Source organism: Scyliorhinus torazame, chromosome 16 (assembly GCF_047496885.1).
Source record: "Scyliorhinus torazame isolate Kashiwa2021f chromosome 16, sScyTor2.1, whole genome shotgun sequence".
Lineage (NCBI taxonomy): Eukaryota > Metazoa > Chordata > Chondrichthyes > Carcharhiniformes > Scyliorhinidae > Scyliorhinus > Scyliorhinus torazame.
The window spans coordinates 110,554,512-110,572,417 of record NC_092722.1 but is presented as its reverse complement, the minus strand read 5'-3'; the positions used below and the strand labels follow the sequence as shown (position 1 = coordinate 110,572,417).

The 17,906-nt window shown below is 48.5% G+C and overlaps 1 protein-coding gene across 3 annotated transcripts in view; it reads left to right on the top strand.

Moving 5' to 3' along the window:
• The first annotated feature begins 898 nt into the window (after positions 1-898).
• The window catches only part of cdk1 (cyclin dependent kinase 1), a 34,457-nt gene continuing 17,449 nt past the window's right edge, over positions 899-17,906 (top strand). Inside the window, exons 1-5 of one of the 3 annotated variants that reach the window (XM_072478832.1) lie at positions 925-1,049; positions 1,310-1,422; positions 2,412-2,505; positions 5,315-5,371; positions 15,215-15,371. In XM_072478832.1, coding sequence (XP_072334933.1) covers positions 5,335-5,371; positions 15,215-15,371 — 194 coding nt within the window. In that variant the 5' untranslated portion in view covers positions 925-1,049; positions 1,310-1,422; positions 2,412-2,505; positions 5,315-5,334. Of the gene's footprint in view, positions 1,050-1,309; positions 1,423-2,411; positions 2,506-5,314; positions 5,372-15,214; positions 15,372-17,906 lie in introns of all 3 variants that reach the window. The other 2 variants (XM_072478831.1, XM_072478833.1) reach the window with 2 other exon arrangements.

Genomic DNA, 17,906 nt, shown 5'->3' with positions numbered 1-17,906 from the left:
AAACTCTCCACCCCCCCCCCCCCTATCCCTTTAACCCAGGACACTAAGGGGCAATTTTATCATGGCCAATCCACCTAACCTGCAGATCTTTGGACTGTGGAAGGAAACCGGAGCACCCGGAGGAAACCCATGCAGACATGGGGAGAACCTGCAAACATTACACAGTCACCCAAGGCCGGAATTGAACCGGGTCCCTGGTGGTGTGAGGCAGCACCTACACCGCAGGGACGACAGTGGTTCAAGAAAGCAGCTCCCCACCATCTTCTCAAGGGCAATTGGAGATGGGGAATAAATGCAGGCCTGTCCCGTGACACCCACATCCCAAAGGCTGCTACACAGCCAAACTCTGGTATTTAAAATTCGCCCGACTTCCTATAACTATCAGGAAAGCACAGTCCACAACCACAAAAATTTCCGTCAGACCCAGAATCCGCCCTCGGCCTCGCCCCTCCCACTGGCCCCGCCTCCCAGGCCCTCCCACTGACACCGCCCCCCAGGCCCTCCCACAGGCCCCGCCCCAAGGCCCTCCCCCTGACCCCGCCCCCAGGTCCTCTCTCGACTCCGCCCCTCTCTGACCACGCCCTCGACACAGCCACGTCCCCGACACAGCCACGTCCCCGCTCGGCTCTCCACCCCCACCTCCTGTCCACGCCCTCAGCCCCACCTCCTGTCCACGCCCTCAGCCCCACCTCCTGTCCACGCCCTCGGCCCCGCCCCTACCTACGCTAGCCCCGCCTCCTCTCCACCCCCCCCCGGCCCGGCCCGGGCTGCCGCTTTGCTGTCGCTCTTCGCGCCTTTCTCGCTAGACACCTAAGCGCTGGCTGAAGGACCCCTGAGAGCGCGGCTGTTCCGATTGGTCCCTTTGAATCCAAATGGCGGCGCTGATTGGCTGGCGGTTTGAATGGGGGTGGGAGAGGGGGGCGGTTGGAAGGAGCGAGCGGCATTCAAACCGCGGCGGGAGCGGCAGCAACAGCAGCGGAGTCAGGGTCGGACACTTACGGGGACAGTAGCTTGACCGGCCTCAGGCAAACCTTCTTAATAACCCGCAGGTTTGTCCCGCCGCTTGGCGAGGCCACCGGGGACATGGGGGTGGAAATACCAACTCCCCGGGGTGCGTGTCCAGCACCGGCCGCTGTTTGGATACGTCTCCCCGGGGTACACGGGTGGCAGTGAGCAGGGTTTGGGCCTCCTGGGCCTGTTCGTTTAGCCCGGTGCTAAGCAGAGCCTCCTGCTGGGGCCACTGGGACCTTGTGTGTCAGCTTCAGGTTTTCAGTGACTTTAACTTCTTTGTTTAATTCTGTTCATGCAGAGTTAACCATTCCGGGCAGAGGGAGATTTAACCAAGCTGTAAAAAATAATCCGAGGCCTCGGTCGAAGGAAGGACCTATTTCACTTGGACAAGGAGATCATTAACCAGCGGATGTAGGTTTATGATAGCTGATGGGCGGTTTAGAGAGGACTTGTGTCATTTTTCCATCCGCAGGATGGTGAGGATCTGGGCCTCACTGCTTGAAAGGATGATGGAGGCAGATATAGATGGTCATTGCATATTTTTAAAGAAGTACTTTCGTTGTGTGTTAGAGGTGCCACATAGTTATTGACCAAGAGCTGGAAGAAGAATTAGGGTGGATTACTGCATTGGTTAGCACAGGCATGATGAGCCAAATGGCTTCCTCTATGTTGTAAAGACATAGAATATTTAAAAAAACATGGTGAGCCTGGTTTTGTGCCCAATTCTGGCCATCACGTATCAGGAAGGATGTGGTAGCAGAAACGTTTTTTTGAGTGGTTCCAGGGATGATGGACTTAAGTTTTAAGGATTGGAACAGCTGTATTTTCTTGAGAAGGAGATTTGATAGAGATGCTCAATTGTAAGAGAGTGGATGGGAGGGAAGTGTTTGAAGGGGTGAGGGCCAATCATGAATCAATGATGACATGAAGAAGAATGTTTCTCTGGAGTACTTTGGATCTGGAATGCAGTGCTTGAGAGGCAGATTCAGTCATGGTGATGATCAGAAAAGCTATGTGCAAAGGCAGGCATGTGGACTAGCTGAGTAGCTCTTGTATAGAGAGTCGCCATGAACCTGAATGACCCCCTTCTGTGCGGTAACCATTCCATGAAATGTTCTGTTTCTGTGGATGTTCACCTCAGTTAAGCAGCCTGTTGGTACTCTACATTGAAGCTCAGGAGAGGAGAATGACTACACGCAAGTGTAGGCAGAAAATTGAATTGTTCCTCTAACCTCTCTGGGAACTCTGAGACTGCAGGGCTTGTCACTCTGGAGAAGTTTTGAATTTTATGTTTTTAAATGCTGCATGGCTAACTTTGGAGCAGTCTTTTACTTTCCCGGTTTCTAAATCTGTTGGTACAGAACAATTTGATAATATTTGGATTTATGTGTTTTCACTAGGCAAACCTGACCACTGCATTGCTGGGCTGTTGTCATCAGGGCGAAGCATACTTTCCTGGAAGATTTATCACTGGACTTTAGCCTGTTAATACAGGTAGGGTTTCTGATGTTTTGCATTTGATCACATGTTTTTTTTTAAATAGTTGCAAACCGTTCTGTACAATGACAATTGTATGGGGGGGGGGGGGTAGGAGGCAAGGCTCTTCTTCTTCCTCCCCCCCCCCCCCCCCCCCAACGACCGCCAAGACCATTACAGTTAAAAGGATTTGCTCATCCTCCTAGGCTAAAGAAACAATATCCAGTTTAACATGATAAATCTTATTCATGTGGGTTAATTTAATGCAGGCATCGCCCTCCAGAATTTACTTTCTTGCAAGCAGATAAAATGACAATAATAACATGATTATCAGGGAGCAGAGTCCAGGATCACAACGGAAGAGCAAGATGATCGTCAGGATAAAAGATCACTCCACTGATGCACAAAGAAAGTAGACCTCAAGGAATAAAGTGGGATCTAAAATGGCGAGCATATAGTCGTTCAAGGATATCCACAATCTGGGCACGAGCTTCATTACTTCCAACCTGTCGACTTGACTGGGCCCAGGTGGTCAACAAAATAGGCTCCTGCAGTGGGGGGCAGCTCGGCTACCTCAGACACCCCCCATCCTCCTGTTGACACCAAGAGCAGGACCACACTGAACCAGAGGTTGGAAGGTCACTGCGCACACGTATGCATAATCACAAATACGAAGTGGAGAAGGTTAAGTTTTGGCCAAAGTAAGATTCAAAGATAAAAGGCAAATTTTTTCAGAGTTCTTTGTTCTTCATGGTTGAGGTAATTTATGTTGCTGGAAGCGCTGCTTTGGAATTTAAAGCTGTCTTCAGAATTTCTGTTATCCCCAATATGATATAAGCAGACAGAGGTTTTCAAGCGGGGTGTTGTGATAAAAGACTTTTTGAAATGATGACTCCATAATTTCATTAATCTACAGAAGGTAAATTGATAAAGCTCGTGTTCAGACAGACCCTAACCATTGTTAGGTGATGTCCAAGCCGTCGCTTCTGAATATCTCATTCTTCCCTGTGATGTAAGAACATAACACCTTTCAATCTAGCCATTGAACAAAAGAACAAAGAAAAGGACAGCACAGGAACATGCCCTTCGGCCCTTCAAGCCCATGACGACCATGCTACCCGTCTAAACTAAAATCTTCTACACTTCCTGGGTCCGTATCCCTCTATTCCCATCCTATTCATATATTTGTCAAGGTGCCCCTTAAATGTCACTATCGTCCCTGCTTCCACCACCACTTCCGGCAGCGAGTTCCATGCACCCACTACCCTCTGTGTAAAAAATAAAATAAATAATAATAATAATCTTGCCTCGTACATCTCCTCTAAACCTTGCCCCTCGCACCTTAAACCTTTGACCCCTATACCCTGGGGAAAAGCCTTTGTCTTTGTAACAGATGAAGCTGCCTTTAAAATTTCCACGTGAACCCAGCAGATGAAATTTAATATTTGACATAAGAACAAGGAGCAGGAGTTGGCCATCTGGCCCTTCGAGCCTGCTCCGCCATTCAATAAGATCAAGGCTGATTTTTTGTGGACTCGGCTCCACCTTCCTGCCTGAACACCATCACCTTTTATTCCTTTATTCTTCAAAAACCTTAACCTATCTATCTTTATCTTGAAAACATTTAATGAAGAAGCCTCAACTGCTTCACTGGGCAGGGAATTGTTATGTTTCTATAAGATCCCCCCGCATCCTTCTAAATTCCAACGAGTACAGTCCCAGTCTACTCAACCTCTCCTCGTAATCCAACCCCCTCAACTCTGGGATTAACCTAGTGAATCTCCTCTGCACATTCGTCCAGCGCCAGTGCGTCCTTTCTCGGGTAAGGAGACCAAAACTGAGCACAATACTCCAAGTGTGGCCTCGCTGACACCTTGTATACTTGCAGCATAATCTCCCTAGTCTTTTATTCCTCAAGCAATGAAGGACAAAACTCCATTCACCTTCTTAATCACCTGTAAACCAACTTTTTGCGACTCATGCACTAGACATCCAGGTCCCTCTGCACAGCAGCATGTTTTAATATTTTTATCATTTAAAAAATAATCCCTTTTGCTGTTATTCCTACCAAAATGGATAACCTCACATTTGTCAACATTGTATTCCATCTGCCAGACCCTAGCCCATTCACTTAAACTATCCAAATCCCTCTGCAGACTTCCAGTATCCTCTGCACTTTTTGCTTTACCACTCATCTTGGTGTCGTCTGCAAACTTGGACACATTGCACTTGGTCCCCAACACACCTCTATCAATACTCCATTTATTTCCCTTTCCTGTTCACTTTGGATGCACACACAATTTGATATTCAACTCTGGGTGCGTCTCCAATTCTTCTGTTCTCTAGGAGAAATCTTGGTTGTCATTCCTTACCTCAACCAGTGGCACAAAATGCTGGTGGTGTTTTTGAATATTTTGTAGCTCTGACCAATTTCCTTTAAAGAAAACAGTTGTTAATGTAACTAAACTATGTGCAATGTAATTCCAACAATTTTTTTCATTTGGACAATTTAAAACATAGAATTGATGGATGATCGAGTTGTTAGCTAATCATTCACGGAATTAATTTCCAACAGATGCACACCTGAGGAAATTCAATAACTGGTGGCGAACATGGATTACCATATCGTTCAAGATACCTATTCCACCCCAAAGCAGCTATATTTTATGTGTCCCCAAATTGGTTTCTGAAATTAAATTTGTGTAAATAAATTATCTGTATATAATCCAAAGGCTCTGAAAATTATTCGGTGTTAGTATTTGGAGTCTCTTCTATTTTTTTTGTTTATCACAGAAATCTGATACTCTTTTGTGTGTCCACTTTTCAGGCTAAATTGTGAACGTTAGCATGGATGATTACGTCAAGATTGAGAAAATTGGTGAAGGTGAGCAAATTTTCTTCAAAGTTGGATTTTTAGACTTCTATTGCAAAATGGTGCTTGCTTTGGCTAAAGTTGAGATTTGGACAGCTTGCAGTATGAGCTTGCCCCTGTCAGAAATCAAATGCAACAGAATATTTCCTCCGTTCCTGACTCCCAAGAAAATACTACAATCATGTTACACGTGACTAGTATTGTTGCCTCAATTGTTGTGAAGTTTTCCATTTCCATAGAATCGTAGAATTTACAGTGCAGAAGGAGGCCATTCAGCCGATTGAGTCTGCATCGACCCTTGGAAAGAACACCCTATCCCTGTAGCCCACCTAACCTTTTGGACACTAAGGGGCAATTTAGCGTGGCCAATCCACCAAACCTGCACATGTTTGGACTGTGGGAGGAAACCCACGCAGACATGGGGAGAAAGTGCAAACTCACTTGAGGCCGGAATTGAACCTGGGGCCCTGGAGTTGTGAGGCAGCAGTGCTAACCACTGTGCCACCGTGCCGCTCCAAGCCATGAAAAAATGAACCTTTTAATTTGTATACAAGAGAACTATATTACAAGAAGCAGTTTAGGGCATAATATGGTAGAATTCAATCTCCAATTTGAAAGAAAGAAGGAAGAATCAGATGTAAAGGTGTTACAGTTAAATAAAGGTAACTACAGGGGCATGAGGGAGGAACTGACGAAAATCAGCGGGGGGATCTTATAGAAACATAACAATTCCTACTGGGAAAGACAGTAGAACAGCAATGGCAGGAGTTTCTGGGAATAATTGAGGATACAGTACAGAGGTTCATCCCAAAGAAAAGAAAGGTTATCAGAGGGGGGATTAGGCAGCCATGGCTGACGAAGGAAGTTAGGGAATGCATCAAAGCAAAAGAGAAAGCCTATAATGTGGCAAAGAGTAGTGGGAAGTCAGAAGATTGGGAAGGCTACAAAAACAAACCGAGGATAACAAAGAGAGAAATAAGGAAAGAGAGGATCAAATATGAAGGTAGGCTAGCCAGTAACATTAGGAATGATAGTAAAAGTTTCTTTAAATACATTAAAAACAAACTGGAGGCAAAAGTTGACTTTGGGCCGCTCCAAAATGACGCTGGTAATTTTGTGATGGGAGACAAGGAAATAGCTGAGGAACTAAATAAGTACTTTGCGTCAGTCTTCACAGTAGAAGACATGAGTAATATCCCAACAATTCCGGAGAGTCAGGGGGCAGAGTTGAATATGGTAGCCATCACAAAGGAGAAAGTGCTAGAGAAACTAAGAGGTCTAAAAATTGACAAAATCTCCGGGCCCAGATGGGCTACATCCTAAGAGTTCTAAAGGAGATAGCTGAAGAAATAGTGGAGGCGTTAGTTATGATCTTTCAAAAGTCACTGGGGTCAGGGAAAGTCCCAGAGGATTGGAAAATCGCTGTTGTAACCCCCCTGTTCAAGAAGGGAACAAGGGATGGAAAACTATAGGCCAATTAGCCTAACCTCGGTTGTTGGCAAAATTCTAGAATCCATTGTTAAGGATGAAATTTCTAAATTCTTGGAAGTGCATGGACGGATTAGGACTAGTCAGCATGGATTTAGTAAGGGGAGGTCGTGCCTGACAACCCTGTTGGAGTTCTTTGAAGAGATAACAAATAGGTTAGACCAAGGAGAGCCAATGGATGTTATCTATCTTGACTTCCAAAAGGCCTTTGATAAGGTGCCTCACGGGAGACTGCTGAGTAAAATAAGGGCCCATGTAATTCGAGGCAAGGTACTAACATGGATTGATGATTGGCTGTCAGGCAGAAGGCAGAGAGTTGGGATAAAAGGTTCTTTTTCAGAATGGCAACCAGTGACGAGTGGTGTCCCGCAGGGTTCAGTGTTGGGGCCACAGCTGTTCTCTTTATATATTAACGATCTAGATGACGGGACTGGGGGCATTCTGGCTAAGTTTGCCGATGATACAAAGATAGGTGGAGGGGCAGGTAGTATGGAGGAGGTGGGGAGGCTGCAGAAAGATTTAGACAGTTTAGGAGAGTGGTCCAAGAAATGGCTAATGAAATTCAACGTGGGCAAGTGCGAGGTCTTGCACTTTGGAAAAAAGCATAGAGGCATGGACTATTTTCTAAACGGTGACAAAATTCATAATGCTGAAGTGCAAAGGGACTTGGGAGTCCTAGTCCAGGATTCTCTAAAGGTAAACTTGCAGGTTGAGTCCGTAATTAAGAAAGCAAATGCAATGTTGTCATTTATCTCAAGAGGGTTGGAATATAAAAGCAGGGATTTACTTCTGAAGCTTTATAAAGCATTAGTTAGGCCCCATTTAGAATACTGTGAGCAATTTTGGGCCCCGCACCTCAGGAAGGACATACTGGCACTGGAGCGGGTCCAGCGGTGATTCACACGGATGATCCCAGGAATGGTAGGCCTAACATACGATGAACGTCTGAGGATCCTGGGATTATATTCATTGGAGTTTAGGAGGTTGAGGGGAGATCTAATAGAAACTTACAAGATAATGAATGGCTTAGATAGGCTGGATGTAGGGAAGTTGTTTCCATTAGCAGGGGAGACTAGGACCCGGGGGCACAGCCTTAGAATAAAAGGGAGTCACTTTAGAACAGAGATGAGGAGAAATTTCTTCAGCCAGAGAGTGGCGGGTCTGTGGAATTCATTGCCACAGAGGGCGGTGGAGGCCGGGACGTTGAGTGTCTTTAAGACAGAAGTTGATAAATTCTTGATTTCTCGAGGAATTAAGGGCTATGGAGAGAGAGCGGGTAAATGGAGTTGAAATCAGCCATGATTGAATGGTGGAGTGGACTCGATGGGCCGAATGGCCTTACTTCCGCTCCTATGTCTTAGGGCCACTTAGGTTGAATGCTTTAGTTTCCTGGTCAAATGGAGTCTGATTGGAGGGACTAAAGCATGGAGTTCTGGAAAAGTTGAGTATGGATTTGTGAAATGGCAGCACATCAAATACCTTTTCAGAGGAAAGGGAAAGTTGGATATGAGATGGTAGTTTGGAGGGCAGGGAGGACAATGGTTTTTTTGGGGGGGGAGGGTGGAGAGAATTTTAAGATGGCAGATTTGATGGAAACACAGGAGAGACAGTCCCTGAAGAGAGGACTTTTTAACAATATCAGCTAATGATGGAGCCAGGAAGGGTGGCCAGAGATTTGGTGGGAATAGGATCGAGGGAGCAGGAATTAGAAATCGATGGACAAGATGAGCTTGGAGAGGGCGTGAAGAGATCAGAAAAAAACTATACAAAAATGTGCAGCTTTGACTGGTGGGTCCTCGGCAGAGGGCTGACCTTGGTGGGGATGGGAGGGAAGTCGTAGTGTGCGGGGTGGAGGAATTGTTTTAGGGTTAGAGTCATAGAGTCTACAGCACTGAAAATGCCCTTCAGCCCATCACATCTGCGCCTGTCAAAAACAATCACCTAACTGTTGTAACCCCCATTTACCAGTACCTGACCCACAGCCTTGTATGCCTTGGCATCACAAGTGCACATCTAAATACTAAAATGTTATGAGGGTCTCTGCCTCCACCCTCCTTCAGGCAGTGAATTCCAGGTTGAGGAAGAGCAGCCATCAGTTATCTTTGCAAACCGTAAGGCTTTTAACAGCACATTGGTCATTGTGAAGAATGAGCAAATTGCCCGAACATGTTCTGAATTCACCAATAAAGTTGTTGTTCAGCATTCACAGTTCATTTAATGGGGTTACAATGGGTTGTGCAAAATCTGTAAGAGTCATAGATTTCTAAATGACTTTTCCTGGCCTTGGAAAGGAAATTCCCCAAAAGGTTCCAAAGTCTTTAAAAAGTTGTTCAATTTTATACAAACTGTGATAAGACTTTCCTGACTTGGTGCAGTATTCTGACCTTTGCCAAAGTTTTTTTTTAAAATATATTTTATTGACATTTTTCAAACAGATTTTCCGTTTTTACAACTTAATAAAGGAATATGCATTAAACGTTATTTAAATAATATATTAAACTAACAACAAATGAAAAAAGAGATAAACAAAAAGCAAATATCAACAACTGGCATAAAAGAAACACAGGATAGTACCCTCCCCCCTGGGTTGCTGCTGCTCTCCTTTCTGTTTTTTCATTATCGTTCCGCGAGATCGTCAAGGAACGGTTGCCACTGCTTGGTGAACCCCTGAGCTGATCCTCTTAACGCATATTTTATTCGCTCCAGTCTTATGAACCCTGCCATGTCGTTTATCCAGGCCTCCAAGCTTGGGGGCTTCGCTTCTTTCCACATAAGTAGAATCCTACGCCGGGCTACTAGGGACGCAAAGGCCAGAACGTTGGCCTCTTTCGCCTCCTGCACTCTCGGTTCTGCAACCCCAAATATAGCTAACCCCCAGCTTGGTTTGACCTGGACCCCCACCACCTTTGAGACCACTCTTGCCACACCCTCCCAGAACTCATGCAGTGCCGGACACGACCAGAACATGTGGGTGTGGTTCGTCGAGGTTCCCGAGCACCTCCCACACCTATCCTCCACCCCAAAAAACCTGCTCAGTCTTGCTCCCGTCATATGCGCCCTGTGTAGAACCTTAAATTGAATCAGGCTAAGCCTGGCACATGAGGACGAGGAATTTACCCTACTTAGGGCATCTGCACACAGCCCCTCCTCAATCTCTTCCCCCAGCTCCTCTTCCCATTTTCCCTTCAGCTCCTCTACCATCGTCTCCCCCTCGTCTCTCATCTCCCTGTATATTTCCGACACTTTACCTTCTCCAACCCATGCCCCCGAAATCACTCTATCCTGGATCCCTTGCGTCGGGAGTTGTGGAAATTCCCTCACCTGTTGCCTCGTAAATGCCCTCACTTGCATGTATCGGAAAGCATTCCCTGGTGGCAACTTATATTTTTCTTCCAATGCTCCCAAACTCGCAAACGTCCCGTCCACAAACAGGTCCTTCAGCTTCCTAATTCCTGCTCGCTGCCAACATTGAAATCCCCCATCTATCCTCCCTGGGATGAACCTGTGGTTATTCCTTATCGGGGACCACACCGAGGCACCCGTCACTCCCCTGTGTCGTCTCCACTGCCCCCAGATCTTCAAGGTCGCCACCACCACTGGGTTTGTGGTGTACCTTTTCGGGGAGAACGGTAGCGGCGCCGTCGCCAACGCTTTCAGGCTTGTTCCCTTACAGGACGCCATCTCCAGCCTTTTCCACACCGCACCTTCCTCTTTCCTCATCCACTTACGGACCATCGACACATTGGCGGCCCAATAGTAGTCACTCTGACTCGGCAGTGCCAATCCCCCTCTGTCCCTACTGCGCTGCAGGAACCCCCTCTTTACCCTCGGGGTCTTTCCCGCCCATACAAAGCTCGTAATGCTCCTATCTATTTTTTTTTTTAAAAAGGCCTTCGTAATCAGGATGGGGAGGCACTGAAACACGAAAAGAAATCTCAGGAGGACCACCATCTTGACTGCCTGTACTCTGCCCGCCAATGACGGGGGCACCATATCCCACCTCTTAAAGTCCTCCTCCATCTGCTCTACCAGTTGCGTCAGGTTAAATAATTTGTGTAGGGTTCCCCAGTTCCTGGCCACCTGAATCCCCAGGTATCGTAAATTCCCTGTCACTCTCCTCAGCGGCAAAGCATCTATCCCCCTGCCCTGTTCCCCGGGCTGCATCACAAAAAGTTCGCTCTTTCCCATATTTAATTTATATCCCGAGAACTCTCCGAGTATCTGCATTACCTCTGGCATCCCCTCTACTGGGTCCGCCACATATAGCAGTAAATCGTCTGCATATAGTGACACTCTATGTTCCTCTCCCCCTCTAAGCACCCCCCTCCACTTCTTAGAGTCCCTCAGCGCTATGGCCAATGGCTCAATTGCCAACGCGAACAGTAACTGGGACAGGGGCCACCCCTGTCTTGTACCCCTATGTAATCGGAAGTACCCCGATCTTTGCCTATTTGTAACAACGCTTGCCACCGGGGCCCCGTACAGGAGTCTAACCCATCTAATGAACCCCTCCCCGAACCCAAATCTCTTCAGCACCTCCAACAAATAGTCCCACTCCACTGTATCAAATGCCTTCTCTGCATCCATCGCCACCACTATCTCTGCCTCCCCCTCTGGTGGGGGCATCATCATCACCCCAGCAACCTTCGTATATTGGCGTTCAATTGTCTCCCTTTAACAAACCCTGTCTGGTCGTCATGTACCACCCCTGGGACGCACTCCTCTATCCTTGTCGCCATCATTTTGGCTAGCAGTTTGGAGTCTACATTTAGGAGGGAGATGGGCCTGTATGACCCACACTGCAGCGGGTCTTTGTCTAGCTTCAGAATTAACAATATCGTCGCCTCCGACATTGTCGGGGGTAGTGTCCCCCTTTCCTTCGCCTCATTGAAGGTTCTCGCCAGAAGCGGGGCCAGCAGGTCCATATACTTTCTGTCAAATTCCACTGGGAACCCATCTGGTCCCGGGGCCTTCCCTGCTTGCATATTCCCAATTCCTTTGATCACCTCCTCCACCTCAATCTGCGCCCCAAGACCTGCCACCTCCTGCTCCCCCACCCTCGGGAACTCCAGCTGGTCCAAAAAGTGTATCATTCCCTCTTTCCCCTCCGGGGGTTGGGACTTATACAACCTCTCATAAAATGTCTTGAACACCTCGTTCACTTTCCCTGCCCTCTGCTCCATCTTTCCCGTTTCGTCCCTAACTCCTCCGATCTCTCTCGCCGCCCCCCTCTTTCGAAGTTGTTGGGCCAGCAGCCGGCTCGCCTTTTCCCCATATTCATATTGTATTCCCTGTGCCTTCCTCCACTGCGTCTCCATCTTTCCCGTGGTCAGCAGGTCAAACTCCGTCTGTAGTCTTCGTCTTTCCCTGTATAGCCCTTCATCCGGGGCTTCCACATACTGCCTATCCACCCTCAGAATTTCCCCAACCAATCTCTCTCTTTCTTTACCCTCTTGTTTCCCCTTGTGGGCTCTAATGGAAATCAGCTCTCCTCTAACCACCGCCTTCAGCGCTTCCCATACTACCCCCACCTGGACCTCCCCACCATCATTGACCTCCAGGTATCTTTCGATGCATCCCCTCACCCTTCCGCATACCCCCTCGTCTGCCAGTAGTCCCATGTCTAATCTCCAAAGTGGGTGCTGCTCCTTTTCCTCTCCTAGATCCAGACCCACCCAATGTGGGGCGTGATCTGAAACGGCTAAAGCCGAGTACTCCGTTCCTGCCACTTTCGGGATCAGCGCCCTTCCCAAGACAAAGTCTATCCGGGAGTATACTTTATGGACGTGGGAGAAGAAGGAAAACTCTTTCCCCATCGGACTAGCAAATCTCCACGGATCTACCCCTCCCATCTGCTCCATAAATCCCTTAAGCACCTTGGCCGCTGCCGGCCTTCTCCCGGTCCTGGATCTGGACCGGTCCAGCACTGTTAAAATAATCCCCCCCCCCCATTACCAAGCTTCCCGCCTCCAGGTCCGGGATATGTCCCAGCATTCGCTTCATGAATCCCGCGTCATCCCAGTTCGGGGCATATACGTTCACCAGTACCACCGCCTCACCTTGCAATCTGCCACTCACCATCACGTACCTGCCCCCACTATCCACCACTATGGTCTTAGCCTCGAACGATACCCGACTCCCCACCAGTATTGCCACCCCTCTGTTTTTCGCATCTAACCCTGAGTGGAATACCTGTCCCACCCATCCTTTCCTCAGTCTAACCTGATCCGCCAATTTCAGGTGCGTCTCCTGGAGCATAACCACGTCCGCCTTCAGTCTCTTTAAATGCGCAAACACCCTTGCCCTCTTAATCGGCCCATTTAAACCCCTCACATTCCACGTAATCAGCCGGGTTGGGGGGCCATTTACCCCCCCTCCCCCCCCTCGTCGACTAGCCATCCCTTTTTTAAGCCAGCTCCTCTGGTCCCACGCACCCGTCTGTCCCCCAGACGGCGCCCTCCTGTCCTGACCACCTCATCTCGTATCAGCTCCCCCTTACCCTCAGCAGCAGCAACGCAGTTAATCCCCCACCCCCCCGCTAGATTCCCCTCTAGCTTGATTGCACCCCCCATATTGCTTCCGGGAGTCAGCTAACTCTGGCTGACCTCGGCTACCCCGTTTATCCTTTGACGTCCCTGCGTGTGAGGCCCCCTTCCTTCCTGCGCCCTTTTTCCCACCTCAATTTCCATAGCGCGGGAGAAAACCCGTGCTTCCCTCTCGGCCCCACCCCTAATGGCGCAGTTCCCTCATTCCCCTTCCCTGTCCCCTTTTCCACTGGCGCCCACATTTCTTCGTGTCCCCTCGGGGGAGGGGGGGGGCGGGAGAAAAAGTTCCCCGTCCAACATTCTTACATATTAGCCCTCCCCTCTCCCCACTTTACATTTCTGTGTCACCACCTTGCTACCTCTCTCTAGACATCAATTTCTCAAGTCTAGTCCAATTTCTCTTCCTGAATGAATGTCCATGCTTCCTCCGCCGTCTCGAAGTAGTGGTGTTTGCCCTGGTGTGTGACCCACAATCTTGCCGGCTGCAGCATCCCAAATTTGACTTTCTTCCTATGGAGCACCGCCTTGGCCCGATTGAAGCTCGCCCTCCTTCTCGCCACCTCCGCACTTCGATCTTGATGTACGCGTATCCCCGCGTTCTCCCACTTGCTGCTCCGTGTCCTCTTAGCCCAACTCAGGACCATCTCCCTGTCCCTGTAGCGATGGAACCTCACCACTATTGCCCGTGATGTTTCCCCTGCCTTTGGTCTTCTCACGAGGACCCGGTACGCTCCCTCCACTTCCAGGGGGCCCGTTGGGGCCTCGGCTCCCATTAGAATATGGAGCATCGTACTCTCATACGCCCCAGGATCAGCCCCCTCTGTCCCTTTCAGGGAGAACTACAATCCTTCGATTCTTCCTCCTTGAGCTGTTCTCCAGGGCTTTCAGCCTTTCTATGCACCTCTTATGTAGTGCCTCGTGCGTCTCCGTTTTTACCACCAGGCCCTGTATCTCGTCTTCGTTCTCGGCTGCCTTTGCCTTCACTCCACGGAGTTCCATCGCCTGGACCTTTTGTGTTTCCTTCAATCCCTCGATTGCCAGTAACATCAGCGCCAGCACCTCTTTCTTGAGCTCCTCCACACATCGTCGGAGGAACTCCTGCTGTTCCAGGCCCCATACCATCTGGGCTCCCTCGGCCGCCATCTTGCTTCTCCCTTCTCTTCCCTGCCGCTGCTCCAGAGGGTCCTCCGCAATCTGGACACTGCTGTCACTCCTTTCCATCCACACCCGGGGGGACTTCTTCCTTTGTCACCTCTCACTGGGTTTGGCCGTAAAAAATTTCCGTTGGGGCTCCCGATAAGAGCCCAAAAGTCCATTGAAACGGGAGGTGCCGAAACGTGCGGCTTAGCTGGTCATCGCCGCAACCGGAAGTCCAAAGTTTTTTTTCTGATGGCCACTTCTGCCCCTCTATAATTCAAGTATCTGGAATCCAGCACAGGTTTTCTTCTGCTATTGCGGTTGCCTGATCCCAACTATTGCTGCCACCTCTGCTGCTTTGAAGACTGTCGGAACAATGGCAGTCATTGGCAGAGAAGCCTGTCAATCAAGATGGTTTGCATGCCAGATTTTCCCCGTCCCATCTCTTTTTGCCTCATGAGGAGAGATGTGTTTTCTGATATGTCAGCAGAGGACTTGGGTACTTTTTCAGAGCCAGAGCAGGGTAAACTAGGTAAGGCAGAGCAAGAACCAGCACCTGGTGGAGGAGATGACCCACTTTGTCCAATCTTTCATATGCGACCCACTGAAAACTACTTCAACAACAATGTAATTTTATTTAAAGTTGCAGAAACTCTGATTTAAGAAATTGCTGACCTCTTTTCAGGTACTTATGGGGTTGTTTATAAAGGGCGTCATAAAACAACTCAGCAGATAGTGGCCATGAAGAAAATCCGCTTGGAGAGTGAAGAGGAGGGTGTTCCCAGTACTGCAATCAGAGAGATTTCTCTTTTAAAGGAACTACAGCATCCTAATATTGTTTGGTGAGTGCACTGGGTTAAACTTTTTTAAAACATCTTTTTATTCTCATTTTCATCAATAAACAAACAAATACAAACTGCCCCCGCGCTCAATATACTGATCAAAACATCCACCCGTACAATCCAGGTTAAAAAAAACCCCACAAATTAACAATCAATCCGTAAATAGTGTAACCAAAGACAACAATACCGCCAACTCTTCCCCCCTCCCCCAATGTTCAATGGTAACCAACCAATTCTCGGAAGTGCATAATAACCAGCCTCAGCTGAGACTTCACCTTCCCGAGAGTCAAAGAAATTCAAGTATGTCCGTCTTCCCCCCCCCCCCCCCCCCCCCCCGGCCAAGCTGTGTGACAGGATGGAGAAGCTAACCTCCACCCCAACATTTTTTAATATAACTTTAGAGTACCCAATTAACTTGTTCCAATTAAGGGGCAATTTAGCGTGGCCAATCCACCTACCCTGCACATTTTTGGGTTGTGGGGGCAAAACCCACACAAACACTGAGAGAATGTGCAAACTCTACACGGACTGTGAGCCCGGGCTGGGATCGAACCTGGGACCTTGGTGCCGTGGGCCAGCAATGCTAACCACTGCACCACTGTGCTGCCCAGCCTCCACCCCATGTGGCCTGCCTCTGGGCAATCAGCAAGGCAAAGGCAAACATCTGCCACCCAAGCCAGTCTGGCCCCCGCTGCCGAAAAAAGGCTTCTAGGGGCCCTGGTTCCAAGTTCACGAGGACTATCCCCGAGATGACCCAGAAAAATCCCCCTCCAAGAAACCCCTCCCATTCCCTGTAACTATCCTAACCAGGGTCTCTCTTCCCCCCCCCCCCCCACCTTCCTCATAACTCCAGGCCCTGTCCACTGGTCTTGGCTCTCTCCGCCCCATTGTTGCACTGGGTTGAACTTGATGCACAAATTTTGAAATCTCTGTTTAGTTGAAACTACAATAACCATAAGATAGAAGGGTTAAATCTTGTGGACTGCTTACAATTGAAACATATTAATCTCCTTCACTTTGAGAGTCCACACAAGAACAGCCCCTGATTTGAGTGCTTGGCTGGGAGTGAATGAGGCAATAATTTAAGGTAAACTGTTCAGTTGTCCTCCATGTTTATCTGCATAAATCGCTGCACTTGATTGTGGACTGATTTGAGAGTTCTGGTGATATAATTAACACACCATCTGTCAGTGTTTAAACTTGGTCAAATTACATAATGCAATACAATTTACATACAATTTTAGAAGGTTCACTTGGGAGAGTAGTATAGATATATATATTTTTTAAGTGCCTGACGGGTGTTTAATCTTTTCTTCCCCCCCCCCCCTTTAGATCTCTTTGTGAATTCAGATCAGAGGGGATGGAGGCTAGGGCAGTTGCATGCTCCTCCTGTAGGATGTGGGTGGTGAGGGATACCACCAGTGTCCCCGCTGACTACACCTATGGGAAGTCCACCCAATTCCAGCTCCTCGGAGACCACGTTAGGGAGCTGGAGCTGGATGAACTTCGGATCATCCGGGAGGCAGAGTGGGTAATAGAGAAGAGTTACCGGGAGGTAGCCACGCCCAAGGTACAGGACAAGAGAAGCTGGATTACAGTCAGGGGAAGGAAAACGAACGGGCAGACAGAGCAGGGATCCCTCGTGGCCGTTCCCCTTCAAAACAAGTATGCCGTTTTTGGAATGCTGTTGGGGCTGACCAACTGGGGGAAGGCCCTAGCGGCCAGGTGCCTGGCATTGTGGCTCAGAAGGGAAGGGGGGAAGAATAGAAAAGCAATAGTGATAGGAGACTCAATGGTTAGGGGAATGGATAGGAGATTCTGTGGTTGCGAATGAGACACCCAGAAGGTATGTTGCCTCCCAGGGGCCAGGGATGTCTCGGATCGAGTCTACAGGATTCTTAAGGGGGAGCAACCAGAAGTTGTGGTGCACAAAGGCACCAACGACATAGCTAAGAAAAGGGACGAGGATCTAAAAAGTGATTTTAGGGAATTAGGTTGGAAGCTAAAGAGCAGGACAAGCAGAGTAGTGATCTCAGGATTGCTACCGGTGCCACATGCAAGTCAGGCAAGGAACAGAGAGCGAGTGCAACTGAACACCTGGCTACAGGGCTGGTGCAGGAGGGAATGCTTCAGATACGTGGATCATTGGGATATCTTCTGGGGAAGGTGGGACCTGTACATGAAGGGAAGGATGGATTGCACCTAAACTGGAGGGTCACCAATATCCTGGGTGGGTGGGTTGCTCGAGCTCTTCGGGAGGGTTTAAAGTAGTATGGCAGGGTGATGGGATCCAGAACTATGGATCAGAGGATGGGGTAGCTGTTGAACAGTCAGAAATAGTATGCAACAAGTCTGTGAGGAAGGATAGACAGTTGATAGGGCAAAGTTGCACTCAGTGGAATGGGTTAAAGTGTGTCTGTTTCAATGCAAGGAGTGTCCGGGATAAGGGAGATGAATTTAGAGCATGGATCAATACTTGGAACTGCGGTGTTGGATTTCACAGACCTGGATTTCACAGGGGCAGGAATGGTTGTT